The 23,209-nt window shown below is 38.1% G+C and overlaps 1 protein-coding gene across 2 annotated transcripts in view; it reads right to left on the reverse strand.

Moving 5' to 3' along the window:
• The window catches only part of LOC139101230 (protein eva-1), a 143,181-nt gene that overhangs the window by 12,418 nt on the left and 107,554 nt on the right, over window positions 1–23,209 (reverse strand). For both annotated transcript variants that reach the window (XM_070654241.1, XM_070654240.1), the window contains exon 6: window positions 5,832–6,053. In XM_070654241.1, coding sequence (XP_070510342.1) covers window positions 5,832–6,053 — 222 coding nt within the window. The remainder of the gene's footprint in view (window positions 1–5,831; window positions 6,054–23,209) is intronic.

Raw genomic sequence — 23,209 nt, forward strand, 5'->3', positions numbered from 1 at the left:
TTTTCGTTACCTCGTGTGATGAAATGTGCAAAAACATTTTATTTTTTTATGCTTTATTTAAAGTTCTGCTGTTTAGAAATTTAATTTTACAAACGTTTTACTAGAAATTCTAACAAAACATTTATTGTTTAAATAGAATTAAAAAAAAAGCAGATACCGTTTCGCTATTTTTTTTTATTTTTTACGTTTATTTATTAGAAAATAAACTTCTTATATTGAAAAAGTGATAATTAACGCGTGAAGTTTTATACGTAGATGAATACACGTGGCCTTTGAAGGATCTTAGGTCAAGTTACGGCATTTCAAAATTAAGTTGGAAATGCACGATGACATGTTAGAAATGAACCGCAACTTGTTACACGTGGAACATGGAAAAGTTATATATGAAACTGATATCAAGTTTAAGTTATTCATTGATTTCGAAAGTACAGGACGAAACTTTCTCTCGGGGAGTAGACAAAGTATATAAGAAGCAACGAAGAGACCAGGGAGAGACCGTCGACCTTACAGAATTGGATAAGATCCGGGAATGCGTGGGATATTGCCTCTCGGTGGCAAGCTATGTCGACGTCGCTGTCTGCACCGGTGATAGCTCTCCGGAACGTACACAAACGTCCCCGTCATAAAAGCGAGATTTCTTTTGTGCCCGAACGAAGTTCCAATTCACGAATCCAAATATAACGAACGCTGTGCATTCGCACGTACGGCCGGGAAATTATACGATTTCGGACTAAAGCCAGCAAAGAGCGAGAGCGCGAGGGCGCTTTTAATTAGAAGCTTGAATTATATGCACTGACGGCGACACGTACTCTATTCAGAGGTCCTGTGGCAGAACCTCGTGCGTAATCGGCCAGTTCCACTGAAATCTCGCGATGCTGCAATTTCGTAAACGTTCGTACCTCGAATAAACGAAGGTTGCAAATTAACACCTCTCTCTCTCTCTCTCTCTCTCGTACCCTCTCTCGCAGCCGTCTGCTACGTAGCCGACCCATTCTGCTTCCCGAATGAAACGGAAATTTATTAACGGGGGGAAAAAATATTGACGCGCTTTAATTATCTCGTTTGAAAATTAGGTAACCTAGTTGCAGAATATTTAGTAATAAGTGAGGGCAAATATCTGAATTAACATCCGTACAATATAATAGAAGATTTTGTTTTTTATTTTTTATTTTATATTTTTTGGGGTTTTTTGTTTAATTTGTATCGTTCCTTGTTTTCAATATATCTGCATTTATTTCGGGAACAGATCGATACGAATCTCTCGCGTTATGTGAAACAGATCTCGCATGGTAAACTCCGATGCGATATATATTTCTCTCTTTCGTATTTCAATTTTATCTTTTGTTCTTTGCTTTAGAACACCTTTACTACCCTTCCTTCAATTTACACAGACCAGTGGGAACGCCAAACGAACGAACTGAATGTCGGAGTTTTTATGTAATATATATAAAACATCGTCTCCCCGATGTCTGATTGCGTTTACACGTGACCGGAGTTCCCTCGAGAACGAAGGAGATGAAGACCGAAGAACGCGAGGATGATCGAGGACGACGTGGTCGGTAAAGGATTCTCCGTCTTTTATAATTTATTTCGATCAAATTTGTCTTCTTTCTAAGATAATCCACGAGATAACTCTAAGCTATATCTCGCCAGTAACTAAATTAACTTTATCGATTTTCTTTTATCCGAATTTTTATTCTTTTCTTTTCCTCTTCGATTAATACTAATAAAAAAGAAAAAAATTCATCCTGCTAACTGATACATTTAATCGCTTATTTCGTTGGCACAAATTAATATACAATTTTGCATATTTTTCATTATATTTTAATAACTAGATCAAATTAAATTTTTTTTTTAACGTTATTAAAAAAAATGTTATTAACGAGTTACGACAACGTTAAACATATCTATAGAAATAAAGAAATAATCGAAATGCGGTATCACATATTAATTGACGAGCGCTAACGACACAAATTATTACATTTTCCCCGATGTTAAGTCAATTATTCGCGCAGGTTTGTTTCGCTTGACGATAACGCAATTTCGATAATCTGCGGCGGGCATCAAAGCGACGCACGCGCCGCAGTCATTACGCGTTCGCGTCTCCGCGCGAAGACAATGACGGAGATGAGGGTCTCTTAGCGCATCGCATTATACACGCCTCGTCGACGAACTCATTAAAGCCACCGACCGCGCCACGTAACTGGAGTAACCCTCTTCAAAAACTCAACGGAAGAACGGACTTCTCTTTCCCGTTCAGGAAAATCATTAAGGATTTACAGTTAGTTAGTACGTTTCCGTAATCGTTTAGACCGTGCCAGCCGCGCATTATTTCATATCATTAATACAGCCGCGAGGATAATTTATTATTAATAAATAACTTTTCAAATTAATTTATCAAATTCTTGTCAGCGATAAAATTATGCCATTTTAATACGACATTAGAATGGTAATCGATGCTCAATAAATCCCATATCGCTATAATATAAATCTATATATTAATTAAATTTCTCTCTCCATTTCATTCTGTCTTCTTCAAGTAATTAACTATATACATATAGATATGAATTAAGTAACGCGCGTACGCGTGTGTTACGGCGTTTTCTAAAATTAAAAAAAAAAAAAAAAAAAAAAAAAATGTGCTCTTTAAGGGGTAACAACAACACGGGTTAGAAAAAGGAAGATATTTATAAAGCTATTGACCAGGCACGGATATTAAGCTAAAAAAGGCTGTATAGACTCTGAAGCAGTAACACTTTTTTTTAAGAAGCTGAGAGATAATTCCCTTTTTTTTTTCTTTTTTTTTTTTAGTACGGTGACCCGTCTTACCTTGCTCCGCCATGTTTAAAATGTAATTTATAGCCTTTTATTTTTATCCCATCGTATTCTTTCACATTCACGATTCTTTTATCAATTTCATCGCCTTTAATTAATATTCTAGCATCTCAAATTGTGGTTTGAGGATATAAATACCCGAAGCGCGATATTGCTTCCCGAAATTGAATTTCTCGTTTACCTCCCCACACGTCGCACACACGCGGCCGCGAAACGCGCTCACACACGCACGCAGATTTGCCGTATACAATGAGATAACAAACAATTTACTATATATATGCATATATTATGTACGCTAAGATATATTTTGCTACCGTTACACCACGTATCTGTGTTACACGCGAATTGAAAACAATAGATTACCAATATATTACATTTAATCTGCTTTCGAACCAATTTAACTTTATCGGTATTTTTATCTGCGGACATGTGCTCCTGAATTCCTGTTTTATCCGGCCTATTAATACGTAGATAAGAATATTCGCGTAGGATGGAAATTTGAGATATATTCGAAGCGAGTATTTTCGCGCATCCGTATTCTTCGATCGCTTTCTTAGCGACATACATACACGTCTCGATGCTATAATTAATTACACCGCGCGTGATTCAAGCTCCGTCAGTGCATACAACTCAATTTTTATACATGAACGTTAAATTGTGAACGTTCCATTTGACGGAGTAAGTAACAGATGTTTCACGAGCACCTTTGAAGCTTCAGTTCCTTATTAATCCTTACATCTTTTCCTTTATACTACTCTAATACATATATCTTTCCGTGTTGCTTTTCACTTTGCCGAAGCTATTGAGTCGAATAATCGAGGGCAATAGCCAATGATTCAATGGACCACGAAGCAAAGGTGTCAGCAAGGAGTGGTGGAGTGAATGCATATCCAATTACAGTACCGTGTCCAGTCAGGCGATCTTTGAAGCCGAAACTTCTGAACCGATCGACTTACCTAATTTCGCGTGGCTTTAATGAGTTGATTTTACCCTTTCCGATCGATGGAAGCGGCCGGTTTATTCTATTAAATATCGCCCGTCGGATAAAATTCGATATCTAATAACAAGTAATTCGGCGAAGTAAAACGCAGCGTGCAAAAGTGATAAAACTTTTGCCGCGGCTGAAAAAGTTGGTAAAGCGATTTTTTTAAATGCGTCTCGAGATGCGTCCGACTATAAATATCGAGAATGAATCATTCGAGTGCATTGGCCCAAATACTGAGCCGCGTTACTGATGCACGCCGGACTGAGCATCAAGCTGCATCACTGACGGGACACGCCGCGGCTTAAATATCGAACGGGAAAATTACGCGGAACTGAAAGTGTTAATGAGAGATAATAATAAGGGATCGCAAAATACGCTCGTTGCGCACGCGATGCTAATAACGCCAGTTCCCGTATAACGTTCCTGGTAAATTCGCGTACAAAAAAAAAAAATAAAAAAAAATAAAAGAGATAACGCTCGCAGGCGAAGTGAATATAAAGCGGACGCTGCCGCTCTCGCCGAGCGTGCTTTTCATCGAGCTGGTAAGTAATTTCATTGCGGACATTACTATACAGGATATAAAGTTACGTACATCCGGATACGTCCGGCAATGAGAGCGACTTTAAGACGAACGCTTTGCTTTCCGCGTTTTATACAGCACGCGGCGCGATAGGAGAGGAAGAGGAAAAAAAAAGAAAAAAAAAGAACGTTTCAATGCACCGAAATGTCCCTGACTGCTGTGAAAAGAACGGAAGCGTAAAAATGGACTTTAATATGCCCCTTCGTCATGCTGCTCGTCAGCGTCGCGATATGAAAAAAAAAAAAAAAAAAAGAAACTTAACGCAACTCAGAAAAAAACAAAAAGATTCGAGGTGCAATTTCCATTTGCATTCAATTGTCAAAATTTCATTTAAACGTAATTTGTATCACGTATTAAAGATTATATTATTATTCATCCTATTGTTCCAGAATAATCCGCTATAAGCATGCACTTTCGGCTTCGCTTTTTCATTGTTTCTTTATTTCTTTTATTTTTTTTTTTATTTTTTTTTTACGCAAATTTGTAGGAAGAAAGTTTTATTATGTAAAAAATTATGCATCGTGATAATGCAGTTGTAGGCGTAGTGAAATGTCTAGTATAAATGGATTCCACTGTTGATGTCCCGGCGTGAGCCGCCGGGATTAATTAGTCATGGAAATAATAATTTACCTCGTCACCCGCATGTAATTATACAATTATGCGGTTATTTATAAATGAGTAGAATTAATCAACTGCTCGGATAATGCTTCAGAACGGAGAACTTGCCGAAATAAATTTTCATAATCCCGACACGGAAGCCAGCTAATCGCCTTTAGCACTCACGCGTATTACCTGGATGCAACTTCCGCCTGATAATGTCTGATATATGTACGCGCGTCGGTCGGTATGTCAAATGCAGATCGATCATGGGCAAAAGCAAGCATGCAAAAATGCGAGGAACATGCAAACATTGTGCACGCCATTCACAAATCAAATATTCAAATAAAACAAAAAAAAAAATACGAACCTAAATATAACGAGATAGATGGAAACATTTTTATATTATATGTATATACATTTTTGTAAGTTTGCTTGTTAACAAAATTTAGCATATGCAAAAATAATCTGACGTATAGTTTCAAAAATAAAATCATACAGCACAGAACGTACATATGTATTCACAACGATTAATATGTCAAGCTTATGCAAAAAAGAAATGCAGACTTTAATTTTTTATTAAAAAAAAAATAATAGGTTCAGCAATTTTTTTCTGTGCGAAAGAATATAATCACGTAAAAAAATCTAAGACTATTGAATATTAAAACATTGAAATATACAATTCATTATCATTGACTTGTTACCACCTATCTTATATAGTTAATATCTATACACACATATTACGTGCACTTGAAAAAGCATTTGCCATGCAGCATGCATTTTTGTATTTCTTTTTCCAAATAAAAAAAAGTAAACCGACTAGGCGGAACTTACCGTCGTTGTTGGTCCGTGCGCGAGGTGGAGATGAGCTAACGGTTGGAAAATTTCTCGAGACGTTGTCCCGCGGTGGCGGCTGCGGTCCTTCGAGATTCGGGCTGGGGCTGAATTCAGCCCTGAAGTCCGCCCTGTCGAATCCTTCTTCGAACTCGTGCATCAGCGCCAACTCGTCTCCCTCGACCTCGCCCTCGAATTGCTCCCGCAGCACCGATCTCGGAACTGGAATAGAAAAAAGAAAAAAATATATAAAATAAAAGGGAAGAATTCAGAGTCTGTTCGCTGTGTAATGGACTCCATCAGCGACACATCAAATATACATAGAGGAAACGCCGTTTTGTACAAGACTGCCAATATAAGGAAAGAATCCGTCGACGACGAGGGTCGCGATAAAATGATTTTCGCGTCGGTATTGGTTTCCGTTAAAAGCTTGCGATTGACTGAAACTCGAGACGAAGAGTGATACATTCTTTATGAACAAAGAATTACGCAAAAAAAAAAAAAAAATAGCAAAATCTGAATATAGATTTTTTTCTTTTCCTCTGCGTAATTATTTAATGATACCGAGCATGCCGCATTCTTCGTTTCATTGCGGGAAAAATGCCGCGACGAAAGGGCTAGATTCTATTATATTCGACGACTCATTTAAGAGTACAAATGCGGAAAATGCGAAATTATTTGACCGTTCAATGCGTCCCCGCTCTTGAAGAATTCTCGTGGCATTCTATTCCACGTATTCTACGCGAATTGCATTTGCGGTGAACTAAGTTCGAATTTATGCGATGGCTTCCGGATAGCGTCCGTTCTAAATGCACGTGAGAGCATAGATAAGTACCGATCGGATCAAAACGTAAACGTTAACATTATGCGTGGTGGCAAATAAATCTGCTTCAAAGGTGTGCGAGTGTTACGGTTAATACCTGCCAATAATAATGGCGCACTTGTGCGCGAGTTATACGGATCGAATCGGAATGAAATGCTACCGATCGTTGTAAGTGATACGCAATCGTTATCGTGCTTATACGATACTGCCCATTTTTCATCACACGTGCGTCGCCGCGCTTGCAATAAACTTCGAGCCCCGGTTAGGTTAAGTTAGGAGTGTGCTCGTGAATTTCGAACATGAAATAGTTCCGCTGCGTGGACCGATCGCGAAATAGCATTTCGAGGTAAAAATTGTGGAGGATAAACGCGATGTTTTGAGAAACGGTGTCGATCGATCGAGATTTTTATCTACCGGCGAACGTGGGTCGCAATTGCGAAATCAGGCGATCCTCGAAAAGCCATAAATCCGCGATCAATGACGATAATTCTTTTAATCAAGAACGTTATTTCAATCAAAAGTTAGATATATACTAAACTTTTAAAAACGTATTATTTCCGTGATATCGAACAATAATGTTCAGCAATAATACAGATGTACATACCTTACACGACGCTTTGAACACTTCTCGTGGTTTTAAATCTGATTTATATTCGCATTAAATATATTAACTTGTTTCAATTAATTTCGTAAATCACAAATAATTAAATAATTGACACGAAACTGCAATGTATAAATCGTCAGATTAATATTCGGATATAATATTCTATCGAGAGACGTGACCACGTTCCGCGTAAAGGTTAGAATAATTACTAATGATATTTCACTAGAGAGAACCATAGGCGAAGGTGGTAGTGATGGGGGGAAGTGGTGGGGAAAGCAGAGGGAAAGCGGAGCACTAGTTACTAGGAGTGGGGATGTGGGGACTTACTAGTCACTAGCACTCACTACCTTCTCGTCGGTCGCATTACGCAGTTCACGGCGGAGGAGAAGTTTCGTACTTTCGTGCTTTTAAACAGTGGTACATGAGTTTAATGATACCGAGATACATCCTGGAGTGATTGGCCTTCACCGAGGAACAGCAGTGGAGCAGGAACGTGTGTGGCGCGTACGATTACTCTCACTTCCGGTAGCCGACCGCGTGGTGCCGCAGTAAGGAGACGTTCCATGCTTCTCGGTAATGATCCGCGGGTTCGGTGATTTCGAGATCTATCCCGGGGTGATTTGCCTTTATCGAGGAAGGACATACGTGCGTAATGCGTGGACTGACTCTCACTTCCGGTAGCCGACCGCGTGGTGCCGCAGTAAGGAGACGTTCCGTGCTTCTCGGTAATGATCCGCGGGTTCGGTGATTTCGAGATCTATCCCGGGGTGATTTGCCTTTATCGAGGAAGGACATACGTGCGTAATGCGTGGACTGACTCTCACTTCCGGTAGCCGACCGCGTGGTGCGTAGTAAAGAGACGTTCCATTATCGGCAATGTACGCAAGTTCGGTGCCACGGAGATGCATCTCGAGGCAATTAGACATTCGCAACGAATGCTTCGAGCACGGACAGTACGTACAAATCGTGTCGAAAGTGAATTTTATCATCATTTACGCGTTAGTTATATTCGCGTTTCTGGAAGGATCGCCGTGACTCGCGAGCATTAATCTCGACCTTCTTTGACTCGGAATAAAATATTTTACGCTGCGTGGTGCGTAGCATGCGAGAGAGAAACGGATCGGAGCGCGCGAGAGAGAGAAAGAGAGAGAGAGAAAGAGAGTGAGTGAGGGAGGGAGAGAGGGAGAGAGAGGGAGGTCACGCGAGATAGACAGAGATAGCTGCGTACGTATCGCGCGATGATCACGTGATCACCTCTCGATGAGCAACCATCATAGCTGCAGGTGTTTATATGTATACATCGTTGACCTCGCGCGCGATTCACAGTGTAAATCAGGACACGCAGCTAACATCGTTGGGACGCACAGTTAACATAGGTTAGAACACGTTGAAAAATAATGTATATTTATTAATTGTAAGTCGTGGACGCTGACGCGACTAATTAATTCTTGCTTTCTGTTTCAGATGAGGATTGAGAAGAAGAATGAACGTGCCGTCGTCGTCGATACTGAATTAATGAACAGCAGCCGGTTCGTCAGAAGTATCGGAAGTACCGTGTTAGCAATCGGGCAGATATTACTGTTCGATTTTTGTAAACGGAAGTACGTACACGGTCGTGTACACGGTCACGCTTTTCGTGAATGTCTTGTCCGAGGAAAACGGATCCGACTCGGAGCTTTCGGTACTGAGAAGAGAAGCAGACCTCGGAAAAACATCAAACGCCGGAGAATCAACCCTACGGTAAGAATCACTTGTTCTGAACAAAATAAAATCTGTTTCAGATAATAATTAATTTGATTTTCAATGTTTTTAATTAATAAACTAATTGGAGAAACGTAAATTTTTTTTTTTCAATATTAAAAATTTGTTTAGCATGTCTACATTAAATCTTTATATTTATTTGTTACAGATTATCAACTTCTGGTTCTGAGAGGAGGAGGAGGCCTCGGATAGGCATCAGGCGCCGGACGGCCAACCCTACGGTAAGAATCACTTTTCCTGAACAAAATAAAATCCGTTCTAAATAATAATTAATTTTATTTTCAATGTTTTTAATTAATAAACTAATTGGAAAAACTTTAAATTTATTTTTCTATGTAAAAAATTTGTTTAGCATGTCTACATTAAATCTTTATATTTATTTGTTACAGATTATTAATTCCTGGTTCTGAGAGGAGGAGGAGGCCTCGGATAGGCATCCTGCATCGGCGGAGCAACCCCTGGGTAAGCATCGCTTTTTCTTTACTTAAAATTAATATACGTTAAAATAAATTTTCTCTTTCGATATTAGACAATTTTACTTTTAATTATTTATTTGTTAAATTATTTAAAGACATATTAAAGACATTTTTTTTAAAGAGAGTGAATATTTTTAGCATATCTGTAATCAAAATTTTATATTTATTTGTTGCAGGTTACTCCGCTGCTTCGTTTCGTGAGTAAAATATTTCTTTCTTCTAATATTAAGACTTCGGGTGGGCAAATTATTTATCACACGCGGAAAAAAATATAGATATATATAAAAATATTCGCGTAAAGCGGTACTTCGCGTATATCGGGCGGTTCGCGTAAATCGTGCAATTCGGGTAAATCGTAATTTGCGTAGTATTTGTAGTATTTGTAGAATATTGCTTATATCTATTTCAATTGTTATATATGTATGTGCAGATTAATGTAGTTCTGTTACAGCTCTTCATTTTTTTTTTAATGTCGTCGTTACCGATTAAATAAACGAACGGTCGGGGTTCGTCGCGAAATCGTACAAAGTAAACGGACGATTGGAATTTGTTTAGGAATTTTAAAAACGGGAGTGCCGCCAGGGTCGCGCGATTAGCTTTAATTAATATTCCGCGAGTGTCGCGAGTGACCAGTAAAAGATGGAACTGAGTTCTGAGAGGAGGAGCAGGTCCCGGATGGACATCAGGCATCGGCGGAGCAACGTTTGGGTAAATATCTTTTTTTATATTTACATAAAAGTAAAAAAAAATTTGTTTGATTAATTTTATTTTTCAATAATAATTAAAGTAATAATTCAAAAGAAAAAAAAAGAGATTTAACGTTTTAGAAAAAATGTTTCTTTTAAAAATCTTTTCATAATTAAATTATTACAAATTTATAAATCAAAAATCATAACTTGGTGCAATTTATACATGTTTTTCATTATATTTTTTATTTGTGTGTTACAGAATCATCGCCCAGTCTATCTTCGTAGCTGAACTCCGCCCCATCGAATGTAAGTGAAGAATTTTATTTACCAACGCGACGAATTTACGAAAATATTGAATGTAAAGTATTTCAACGCATTTAAATATATTTTTAATTAATAAATAAGTACAGCAAAAATATTTAATATAAGGTATTTCAACGTATTTGAATATATTTTTAATTAATAAATAAGAACAGTAAAAATATTTCATATAAAGTACTTTAACGCATTTGAATATATTTTTAATTAATAAATAAGAACAGCACAATTAAAGAAAACGTTACAATTCGTAAATTCGTTGTTTGTAGTAGCAGTAGAGTAGAAAAGTAGTTTAAAATTCGCAAGTGGAAGACTCAGCCACTTGCGGCAGAGTCGACATTTTCAGCCACTTGCGGCAGAGTTGACGTTTTCGGCCACTTGCGGCATAGTCGCATTTTCGTATTCTTTCCGATTCAATTTCGTTTAAAACATCGTTTTGCGATTGATCTGGTTAAAAATTTATTCGTTCAAATATTCGTTTAAATATTCGTCTAAATACTCGTCTAAATACTCGTCTAAATATTTAATAATTCGTAAGAATTATATTATCATTACAAAAAATTAATTTTAAACCGTAAAATAATAATTAAAACCTTTAAAATAATAAAAATTTAGCTGATTAAATACGATTCGATCTAACACAGGTTGTTTAGGATAGGATCTTTATATAATTCTTTACTCAGTATCAACTTCAGTCGACAATTATCGCTTAACACACTTTCTCCCCAAATCATAAAAAAATGAAAAAAAATATTAGTTACATTTTTAACTTTAATAACTTTAGGAATAAACTTAAAAAATCAACTTCCATCAATGTGCGATTTTATATGATTTTCAAACGATGTTAATGTAAACTACGATTAATTACACCCGTCCAATATTTGATCTACTTTTAAAAAGAAATTTTGTTTTTTCCTTTTTCCCTAATTTTCCTTTTCCCCTCGAGAGACTTTCAGGCTTTAGAGAAAGCTCAGAAATTGTAAGGGTGGGGAAAATTTCGTCAGGCTGATTAGCACTGTCCTAAAAACGTCAGTCTCTAAATTAACTCGCGAGATATTCACCGAGGCATTTCCGCGCGAGGATAACACGGTGAAGCTTTTGCGAAAATCTTGCGAAGTCCGCTTTAAAATAATTCCCATCATTTTGTCGGAAAATGTCCGCGCATGATAATGTTAAAGCGCGCTCTGAGCACCAACTTGGCCCGTTCGCCGAATTAAAGGCAAATGACGCGTCTAGTGTGAAGCGGAGAGAACCGGCGTACGACGGTGTACCTTGTTTACTGCAATTAATAATTGTAATTTAACACCAATTCTGCGGCAGCGCATGCCGCAGCGGGTTATACCCGGTCTTGGCGCCTGGCGTCCGGCGTCCGACGCCCGGCGCTCGATGCCCGGCGCGTTCGTGCGGGCAGAACGCTCATGACGCTTTAAACCGAGCGAATACATTATGACCCGCGTCCACGTATAATGGAACGGAGAAAATGTGGAGGGCGGCGAAGATGCGGTCGAGCTACTACCGCTATTGCCGCTGGTGCAACATTATGCGCCAAGTATTGCGAAAAAATATCATTTTCTCGGCCGTTCTATCGTTTAAAAAAAAAACAAAAAAATTATTAAAGCGTTGCGCTATGTAATAACAGTCGGTCGAAAAGCAATTTCGAAATTAATACTACACAACAGCATCGGTATTAAATTTTTTTTTTATTTTTTTTTTATTTTTTTTTTTTTTAACATTGCCGGAGATTAATTCTATAATAGATATAATTTATTAACTCGAGAATGTATATTGCATCGAATATTTAATTATTTCGAAAACTTTGTGCGAGTTAAAAATTGATAACGCGCATTTCATCATTTCTATCAATTTATTTAACGGTTTAAAACTTTTCAAGGTAAATTAATCTCCCGGTAAAAAGAAGCTAGAGTATAATATTAATACTATCTTATTAATTAATTCCATCGTGCGATCTTAACTCGATTTCGATGTAACCTCGTTATTCTTTTACATCAATTGTTAATTTACAAAGAAATGGCGATACTTTCGCGTATGCCAAGGATAGAAACATAGTAATGACGCGTACGGCTAAGGTGTAGCTTACTCGTGGCAATTAATTACAGTAATTTAACACCAATTTCGTGGTACAGCTTGCCGTAAATGCGGGTTAAATTTACTTTGAGTCGGTACACCGAAGCTTTAATCTGCGTGGATATATTAGAAACCCCCGCAACAAGCGGGAATAATATAACAAAGGAAATACTCTGGGAAGACGCGCGCTATTGCACCTGCACGCAAATTCATACAATAATTACTCGTCGCACGGTCGTCTAATTATTAGGTCGATAATTATAGATTATTATTCAACGGTTAGTCTACGTCGCGATCTTATGAAAATTTATTAGCGTCTCGAAAACGATAAGCAGAATATCACTCGTCTTGGCGCCCATGAGTAAGTTAGATCAGCGTCAGCTGTACCAAAGCTCGTTAGCGCATATCGCAGTTATCATTAGCTTAACGCAGGTCGTCATAATAACGGTGCGCTGCCACGTACGCCGGGATAGAGAACGTTACCCACGGTCAGCAGCAATAATAATGAGAACCAGCAATTTGCGAGGCGCGAGGCTTTTACCACTTCGCTGCTCTCTTGAGGGAGCATTAATTTATTATCCTGAAATTGTCATAGTGTGCGTATAGATCATACCGCTCGCATTAATAATAAAACCGTTGCCGCGTACACAGGGCAAATATAAATTAAGCGCGAGTATTTAATATCACGCTTATGGAACTCCGTCTCGTCTCTCAATTATTTTTGCATTTCAATATTCATCAAGTAACGTAATATCTTTGACCGGAACTTTAAACTGATATAAACATACGTACGTGCAGGTTATTTCGCGCGATATTTTTTTTCATTTAAGAGACAGTAACGTTATATAAGTGGCGTTATATATAGTCGAGCAAAAGCCGAAGAGATTATTCCCGAGACTTTTAGTTTTATATATATATATATAAAAAAAGAAAAAAAAAGAAAAAAAAACCTCCACCAGCATCGGAGCTTTTGTCCCACTGAGTAACAAACCTGGTAATTTCACGCTCATAGAAATCCCTCGGTTTTTACATCAGAATATGTGTAACTGTCCGCTGCAGTTCATCGTCCGGCGCAAACTTGCGACTCCATACGGGCAAATGTGACTCGTGATATGCTTCGGAAGTTTAAGTGGCAAGTTCTCAAGCACTCTCCGTGCAGCCCGGATCTTTCCCCTTGTGACTTTCGCATTTTCAGCGCGGCACTTTTGAAGGAGCACCAGAAGGGTCGCAGGTTTTGCATCGAACAATAAGGCGTAGGAGAAATTTGTTGAATTACTAAGCTCAAATGTTGGTGGTCACTTTTTAAAATAAGGGTAAAAGTTCTTAAAGTAATTTTCTTAGCCCACTTTTACTTGACTTTTACATATCGCGTTAAAAAAAAAAAAAGAAAAAGAAAAAAATTATTAAACCAAGATGTAACTATTCATAATATAAAAAACAAAAGTCTGACGAGACGAACCGCGTGTTGACCGCGAGTTAATTTCAAGTATCGTTTTTTACACTAAAATTAAAATGTAAATTTGATTCGTTAAATCGAGAGCTCGCAACGGACGGCGCAGTGGTAAAGCCTCCAATGAGTTCATTGCCGAGACGGCTGGAATAAGGAAGGATGGAGCCGGAATAGCAATAATTGTTCCCCGAAGTCCCATCAGGGAGATATATCGCGCGAACCTAGGCAAGGACGGAGATGTCCTAAATTTTGCGCGTTCTACGCCGCGACGCGTTAATAAGACCTCTGTAAATGCGGGAGTTCTCTCAATCTTACTCGACGAAAGGGTACGTGTAAGCCGACGGTACGATGAAAGGAATTTTAAGATCGGTTCAAGCTCAAGTACGAGCCACTCGAAGACAGAGAAACCAGAAACGATACAAGCGTTAGCAAAGACGCGGATTTACATGAAAATGTCTCACGCCCGAATGACTTTCATTTTCGATAGCTAAGTGAAACTACTACACGAGGAATCGCCTGTTTCTCATTTTAGATAAGGTGTCGAAAACTTTATCGAAACTCGAGGAAATTTAATCACGAGGCAAACTGCGCGCGTCTAACAAACCGAGTATAATTTTATTATGTCAAAGACGTTTAATTGCGTAAAATAATACCGAGCAAGAAAGTCAAATTAAATAACGAAAGAAATATTTTAAACACAAAACTAAGCAAAGAATAAAGAGAAGTCAATTTTTTTTTTTTTTTTTTTTTGCGAAAACAATCAAATATTTTGATTAGAATATGTTTTTTTTTATTCAGTTTATTTTTACGCGTGAAGCCCATATATTCGAAATAGATGTATGCGAAACAAAGCACAATGGAATTGCTAAAGAAAAAATTGTATTACGAATTGAAAGTGATATATGTACAATATTGTTGAGCCAAACAGATTTTGTTTTTTTTTTGTCTTTCGCAAAAAATCAAAGAAGTGTATTAACGCAATGGACATTAAAATTTTCTAGATTAAATATCTCGGTAATTACGGCTTCAACTAAATTTTTCTTAAGTCCACTACGGCCTAATTGGCAGTCAAGCTTTCTTTTCGCTGAAACTTAAGTAACTCGCTAATTAACACACTGATAAGATTTTCCTTAAGATAAAAACAAAACACCAAACTTAGGAAAAGCTGCTGTTGCTATAAATGTTAGAGCACGCGATAAATATAAAAAGTATAATACCGTAAAAATGGAGAAAGAATTTCTAATAATACAATATCCCCGTTTTCTTTATTAACGAATTTTTATTTCTTTTGTTCCTTTTTACTTAAAAGTATTCGCATTTTCTGAAATAAAATTTAAAGAGAAAAAAACTACAGCAAAGCACTCGTGTAACGATCGCTTTGCATCATGTATTCCGAGAGTTTTATTTTTTACGAGCGGCAAACGCAACACACTCATTATTACAACGAGCCCCTCGAGGTATTCTCCGTTGTTCGCGTATCTGTTACGGACACCGAACATATTCAGCGAAATCGGATCAGTGCGAGGCGACGCCTGGTAACGGCAGGCACGCAGATGATCTCGAATGGGCAGCAGACTGAGTTGTTACTCACTGCGCCTCTGAAATTAGGAACGTATGCACGGGCGAAAGGATGCTTCGCTTGCATCGATGTTACAGTTTCCAGTCAGATATTGCATAGGCACGTCGCTTCGTGCACTCGGTGGCTTTATCATCCGGCCTTGCCGTCAGCAGCAACGCTAACACAAAACGATCGCCTTAATAAATGTTAGAAACTTCCCCGGAAACACGTATTTCCCGCCCTATTTGCGCGTAACGCGAGGGTATGTTATCGAGAGGAATTCTCTTAAACAATATGCCGTTTACGGAGGGAAGGAGATTTCCCATAACACTTGAAATATAATAATTGCGATAGATTTAAATTAGTAACATACGTCGGGAGGGAAATGTATACTTGTCGAGAGCATATCAGTGGCGACGCGCAGCGTACTTTCATAATGGATTTAGCAAATTTCATTTTTCGTCCTTCGTGACAAATTTAAATACTGCCTAGACTGTCAGCTAAAAATCCATCAGACTTGCACAATGCCCGACTGCATCGTGTTTTTTAATTGCGCCGAAAAAAAAAAAATAAAAAAAAATATATATATATATATACATAAAAACGCGAATAGAAATCCACGACTGGCGAGGCGCGTCGTTCGCTTCAATGTGAGAGAAGGGTCTGAATGACATATCCGATAAAATGGAATCGCGCCTTCGGAAGCGATCACACGCGCGCGCGATAAATCTCCCTTCCCAAGACTGACAAACGAAAAAGTTAAACGCCGTAATCGAAAATGTAGTATGTAAATCCGGAACCGCGCGGGGAACACGCACCCCACCCGGTGGTCGTTTATCCGTCGCTATCGAAAATTTTACGCTCGTCGTTTTTTTTTTTTTTTTTTTTTTTTAACCCCAACAACCCCTCGCTCCGGTGGTCGTGTCCTGTCAGGTCGGCCGCGCGCGCTCCCGGAACAGCGGCGTTGACCACAGGAAATGCAAAATCGTTTTGTCATGCGAAAAAGTGCTAACCAGTCGACAATGGTCACCCCTCGTTTTATCGAGCGACCTTTTCGCTGGCTGCCATCCGCTGTCCTCGCGAACGATATTTACACGGAAACATAAAAGAGAAAGAAGGAAAGGAAAGCAGCGAGAAAGGTGGGAGGGGGAAGGGGGGCGGGAGGGACAGAATGCGGATGCGGCTGCCAGGCGTGTAAATGTGAGGATGATTAATGAAGAGCGATGGATCGCCTCGTCGACTCGCCGAAGGACGAACGCATAGCAGTCGCGGTTATTAATTACACGCTTTGCGTGAAGCGATCGGGATAAAGCATCGATTGACTATGAACGGAGAAAGGATAAAGAAAAGTTAATGTAAATTACGATCGTAAATTAAAAGGCGCATTCACCTTTTACCGAAGCTTTTCCGCAAGATCATCATAAAAGTTTCCCAGTGAATTCGACTAGAAACGTCCTCGCTTTCTCCTTCCCCTCCCTTTTGAAGAATACACATCATAATTCATTTTCAGATTCTTCACATATCTGCCCCGCGGGGTATTAAATTCCAAGAGAATTCTAAAGGCACTAATGACCGTTCTTATCTTATTAATCGAGTCAATCATCCATCTTCATTCGTCGTTTTGTACAAATATTACGTTATTATAAACCGAAAGACAAATAACATTATTTTTCAATTATATTCTTCTCCACACAATTAAGTTAACTGTATGCACGCATACATTTTCATTAACTATTCTATCGTGTATATATATTTAACAATGGAATTTTCACTCTTTCGAGCTACTTTTATTTCCGAAAAACAAAACGCACAAGTATTTGGATTATACGTCTATGCTTTTCACAAAGCGCGCGCGTATTAATTTTATCCTTTGCACTTATATCAAACACGAATTTAACTAGACGCGTCGCGATTCTAAGACTCATAAAAAATAGATGAGAGATGGATTTTTAAGAATTAAAAATGTCTTTAGAAACGACTCCTTTATTTATTTGTTAGCTTTTCGACGTAGTAATACAAACATTCCGGTGCGCGCATTGATTTAGAGATACCCCGAGGGGAAGTGAAAAAGAGTGTAAAATAACCGAAAGCTTGAATTGCAATTTTTACACAAAGGCCACGTGCGAGCGACAATATTGAGTAAAAACCAGGCTGCAGGTTGAATTCAGTCGCAGAATGTATTACATATGTAGTTTGAACGAGTATGCAAATACGTCACGAATGCGCGGACCGAGGCAGGCTGCCCGAGCAGGCACGGGGGTATACCACTCGCTCATTTAACTCTTCCTATTCTTCCGATGATCATACCTTGAATACAGAACTGTGCTAAATAAAATATGATAATGCTAAAACTTGAAGTTAAAAAAAAAAAAAAAAAAACTCAAAAATTTTAAATCCGGTCGAGGAATTTTTATTTTTATTACAAACGACGAATAATGAAAAATATGTGGCTTTAGGATTTTTTTTTTCCCCTTTTTTTTCTTTGCCATCACCACCGTGTGCAAAAATATAAATATCTCTCAGAGAAATATCCACGTCTAAACAAATCGCATTAGATATACAGATTTGGAGATTATGCCTCCGTTGTTGCTCTTAGGGTATTTCCGAACGTTAGCCTAGATCCTACGTCTTTCCCTTCTATTTTCTTTCCAAAAACATCCATTCTGTTTTCTCCCGCACCCTGTTTGTTGATGTTTGCATATTGTTGTTTGCATATTCATTCCCGGGTCCACTTTGTCGTACAATTACTACCGCCGCACGTACACTATGTTCTCTTTCCCGTCCTATACGATCCGCTCAGAATTCAATAGAGAGAATATACGAGAAAGTAGAATGCAATTGCTTGGCCGAAGGCAGCTTTTACAGAGGATATGTTATGTGCAATAACTTTGTAATTGTCGTCACGAAGACACAAAGTGAAAGGATTACTTGCTGAAACCTATTGCCATCGTCGATTATTCGCGTTACCCACGCGATTCCATCGTAAATGCATATAAATCTTTCACTGCACGGTACAATTTTTATACGCAATACCGGATGCACTTTTGCATTCCTATTTTTCGCGAAGCGAAAAAAAAGTCTTTCCACGTTCTAAAATCATTCGCGGGCTAATTAATAGATAAAATAATAAATTAACTGAGCAAGTAGCGTAAGCGATAAACTGTAAATAATAAGAATATATTTAAAAAAAAAAAAGAAAAAAAATAGAAAACTAGAAATACAACAAGAATATAGACGAGAAAATGTTCCGAGTATTTTCACTGAAATATGAACATAATTGTCTCCACAAATACTTTCTTTCGTGAATAACACGATTGAAATCAAGTTCCCATTCGTTTCGTAAATCATTTGACATTCGTAAAGTCTCTCTCGCCGTTAAATAGCGCTACAGCACTCGCCCTGAATTTAACAGCCACGTAACCCACGTAAATTAGAATACGCAGTATAACGTATCTGTCGGCAAAAAGTGCATTAAAGACGTGGCAACTGGCAGAGAATGCGAGCGCACAATTTTTCGCTTCACTTCAACCACTTAACGGTTCCGGGCTGTAAAGTCCTGCGCGAGTCAGTGAGCCTTTCCATCCCGCTTCACGTAACTGGCGAGGGTGGCAAGCGATACACGTATGTCAGCCGCCATCGTCGCACTACATGCGTTCATTTAGTCCTCAAAGGGAGGGAAAACTCAAAATTTTTAATAAACCGCGGGCGTTTCACCTCGGCTAAAAGTGCACGCGAACCTTGCAGAGTCGTTACTCTCGTAAATATCATCGTGTAACACATAGGTATTTATTACACATCGATTACGTGTCTTTTTCCGCAGTGGAAAGTACTTCGCTCGATAAATTGTACGACAAATCCCGATCATTATTGTTTTCACTAATTTCTGTACAATTAAACGCGAGTCTCAGTTAAAGAAATAAATTAATAAGTAAACGCGCGTATGAATGCGTGTAAAGATATATAAATACACGAACGTAAAAAGGTACGTTTACGCTAATTAACTATCCTCATTGTGGCTCACTCAAAATACTTGCTGATAAAATTCATTTGCTTGTTAGAGCAGTAAAAAGTATTTTACATTCCTCTTAAGAAATGTACAAAAATTTAAACGACTAAATGTTTCAAAAAACTAAACAAACAAGAATACGCTACTCACATTATTATAATTAAATTTAAAAAAAAAGAAAAAAAAATTAAACCGTTTCTTCGGTATCTTCCACTTCTTATAGTAACCACTGGGCTCATGCAATCAGGTTTATTAATTTCAATCGAAAAGCTAAGACTACTTCTCTCCCTCCTTTCTCTATCTTTTATTTTATTTTATTTTTTTTTTACTTTGAGTACGCGCGTTGGAAGCCTTAAACTATAGTCGAACGAACAAGGGAGCCGTTCATGAATTCATTTGCGAAGGGGCTTCGTTAATTTCACCCGGTTGCACTTTCCAATCGTCGGTCGCCTGTGATTGAGTACACGAGGAGAAGTGCGTAAATCGAGCGTGCATATGTCTCAATATTCGCGTGTAGGACGTGCCTGCGTGTATTGTACGCGCACGGTTGAGCAATGCAGCGGCGCGGCGCGAGACATCCACGTCCCTTGATCAAAGTGCTGCCTAGGCTGCGTGCCCGCATGGTTCAGCTCCGGTACGCCGTTACAGAGAACGTCGACTTACTCGGCGCTGTATTCGACGTAATTTTCATTAAGCGCATAAGCACGACACGGCCCGGAAAAATAGTTGGTTGCGCCATCGCATCGCTCACTTGAATTACAAATTTCCACGAGCGCGCATACGTCAAATAATTGCGATTGATTATGCAATAATTACGACGCGATTGTACGACCTGACATCTCAGTATTTTACGTTTTATTCGTACGGAATACCTCGCGGCTAAAAGAATTTGCAATTTATTTCTAAAAATTTTATAGGAAAAAAAAAGAAAAAAAAAAGAAAAATACATGTACAAATTGTATACGTGCGATTTCTAAAAGGAGTAACGTTTCAAATTAAATTCAAATCTATTGTGCATTCTCGTAGCTACAATTCGTACATAATCCTGAAATCCAATATTAAAACGAAACAATCTATCTCGGTTGGAGTATCTCGTTATCTCGGGTCAAAGTAGCATCGGTAATACGATGCATTGGCGCAAATGCGGTATAGCTCCCTTTCCCGAGCTCGGTAGCGCAATTAGACCGCAATTGTAACGGATGGATCTCGTAGAAAATTTAAACTGGTAATCGACAGGCGAGATTTACAAATTTCGATCAGCCGCCCGGCGAAAACGCGACAATCACCGACGGTTTCCCCCCCATCTCATTCGATCATAGGATCTCGATAGCTGGCACTCGAGGTTGCTTCGAGTGAAAAAAGTTCCGATGGCTCTGTGCTCGTAGCCTACGGCTATGCTGCAGGAAATTCAATTCCCACGTCAACAGAAGCGAATTTATCGTGGCCCTGGCTAAAGGAAAAACCTACGAAGGTACGGAGGAGGAAATGTACGAATACAAAACTTTTACTTCGAGTTACTAGTAAATTTGTTGCTACAAAGCTACACCTTGTTGCGTTTACTAGCATACACGCGTTCCCTGTTCTCACCGGTTTCAAGTAGGAAAGTCATTTTCTAGCGAATATCACCTTAAAAGTCACAAAAAATAAAAAGAGTTTTACGAAAACGAGCATTCGGACTTATTTCAACAGAATGCATATTTCGATATCTAAAGAGAACAAGTTAGAAAATAAACCAATCTCACTGAGAATTTTAATGATAAGGAAGAGAAGCGTTATCTGGAAAAGTAACTTTTTTATTGGGTTTTATTTTATCCTTGCTCACTGACCTATAATACCAGCGTACTTCGTAGAAAGGGAACTTTAAGAAAAGATAGTAACTAGCTGAAAAATATATGGCGCGTCTTTAAAAATAGAAACCAAAGCGTTTATCTGTAATAAAAAGGCAGCAGCAATATTATCACAATTACAAAGTTTCGTAGAGAAATATCTGTCTTATTTAATTGCCGGAACTCAATTCTACTAAACACGAATTAATGCCTCTATTGAAAATTAATGTTGTACAATGTAACTCGACGTTTCATACGGAATATGAAAAGAATAGGAATGTATATAAGAAAAAAAAAATAAAATGAAATAACAGTCGTGTATAAAAATATTCTCAGGTCAAAGGAAACGCTCTTAATTTACTAAACGAGCCATTTCCTGTGTGAACAACAAATTAGCGTAGTATATCTCCTTTCACACTTACTTCAGACTTCAACGAAAGAAAAAAAAAAATACTTATTCTCTAATAAATAGCGTACTCTCGATAATTAAGTATTGCTTTTCCGCAGACTGAAATAAACGAGTTGCTTTTCTTTTATTTCTTTCTCCAATGCGAGTAAATCTTATTTCTCTTTCTCCTGAAATAAACAAGCAAATATTTATTAAAAAAAAAAAATTAATAATAATAACAAAATCTCATTAAGCAATATATGTATTTCTTCGATATGTAAATTTTTTCAAAACAACCCGAGTGAAAATTAATTCCCACCGTTACCTAATAATTAAGTAGCCAATTCGTGATTCATCTCGTGGCTGTCTAGCAAAACTGTTCAGCACTGAGCCAGAAATGTAACGCTCGAATCGTCCAAGTACCACACAATTATTTTTAATTAATGACGAGCTATAAAAAGCTCGATATCTATACGTTTTTCGCCGCGTACTTGTTTACTGTTGTGTGCTGATCTTAAGCAAATCTCGACTGCCGAATCCACCGGGCTAACCGGTTCCTGCGATAGTGTGAGTACGTGCGTGTGTTTACAACCGGCTAGCACCTTGCGCTCGAAATTCGCATGGTGGAGAACGCGCGGGCGGCGGACGGCGAGAACCGGTTTGCTCGACGAATTCGGCAGTCGAGCGAACGTTGCGTATGGTCAGAACACAACAGTAAACAAGTACGAGGCGAAAAAAATCTAGATCTATTATTAGATACACGATCCGCACTGGATAATGTCTAGACGACCGATTCTAAACAGATTTTGTTTTTCTTTCTTTAATGACAACTTCATTTTTTGAAGACAGTCACGAAATAATAAATACTTTCTTATATTTTATGGCTGTTACCAAGCTCGTCACTAGTTGAGAAATATATTTAACCCGCGCAATCTAACCACAAGCTGTAAAATCAAATTAACCAGATAAATTTCCACTCGGGAAGTTAATAAATAATTAAAATATCATACCGTTTTGGAATATAAAACAATAATTTCTCTACTTTATATGGAATAAAAAATGGCGAATAGAATAAAATTGAAAAAAAAAAAAAATAGTATCACGAAGAGAAAGTACCAAAATAAGTTATATGTCAAAACTTTTAATGTTACGATGTAGATAAAGATTGATGGATAAAAATTGGCACGGTGAATGTATAAAAATCAGAAATATAAAACGTACCGCGTCCCGTTTAACAATCTCTCTTTCTCTCTTTCTTCTAAAACGAAAATAATTTTCAAACCATAAAAGAAATATTTGTCGAAAAAGTGAAAAACGTCGATCGTACCATTTTGCGACAAAAATAGGTTGGTGCAAACAACCATATTGCGCTCATAGTTTGCGGAATCAATTAT

The sequence above is a fragment of the Cardiocondyla obscurior genome, linkage group LG03 (assembly GCF_019399895.1).
Source record: "Cardiocondyla obscurior isolate alpha-2009 linkage group LG03, Cobs3.1, whole genome shotgun sequence".
Lineage (NCBI taxonomy): Eukaryota > Metazoa > Arthropoda > Insecta > Hymenoptera > Formicidae > Cardiocondyla > Cardiocondyla obscurior.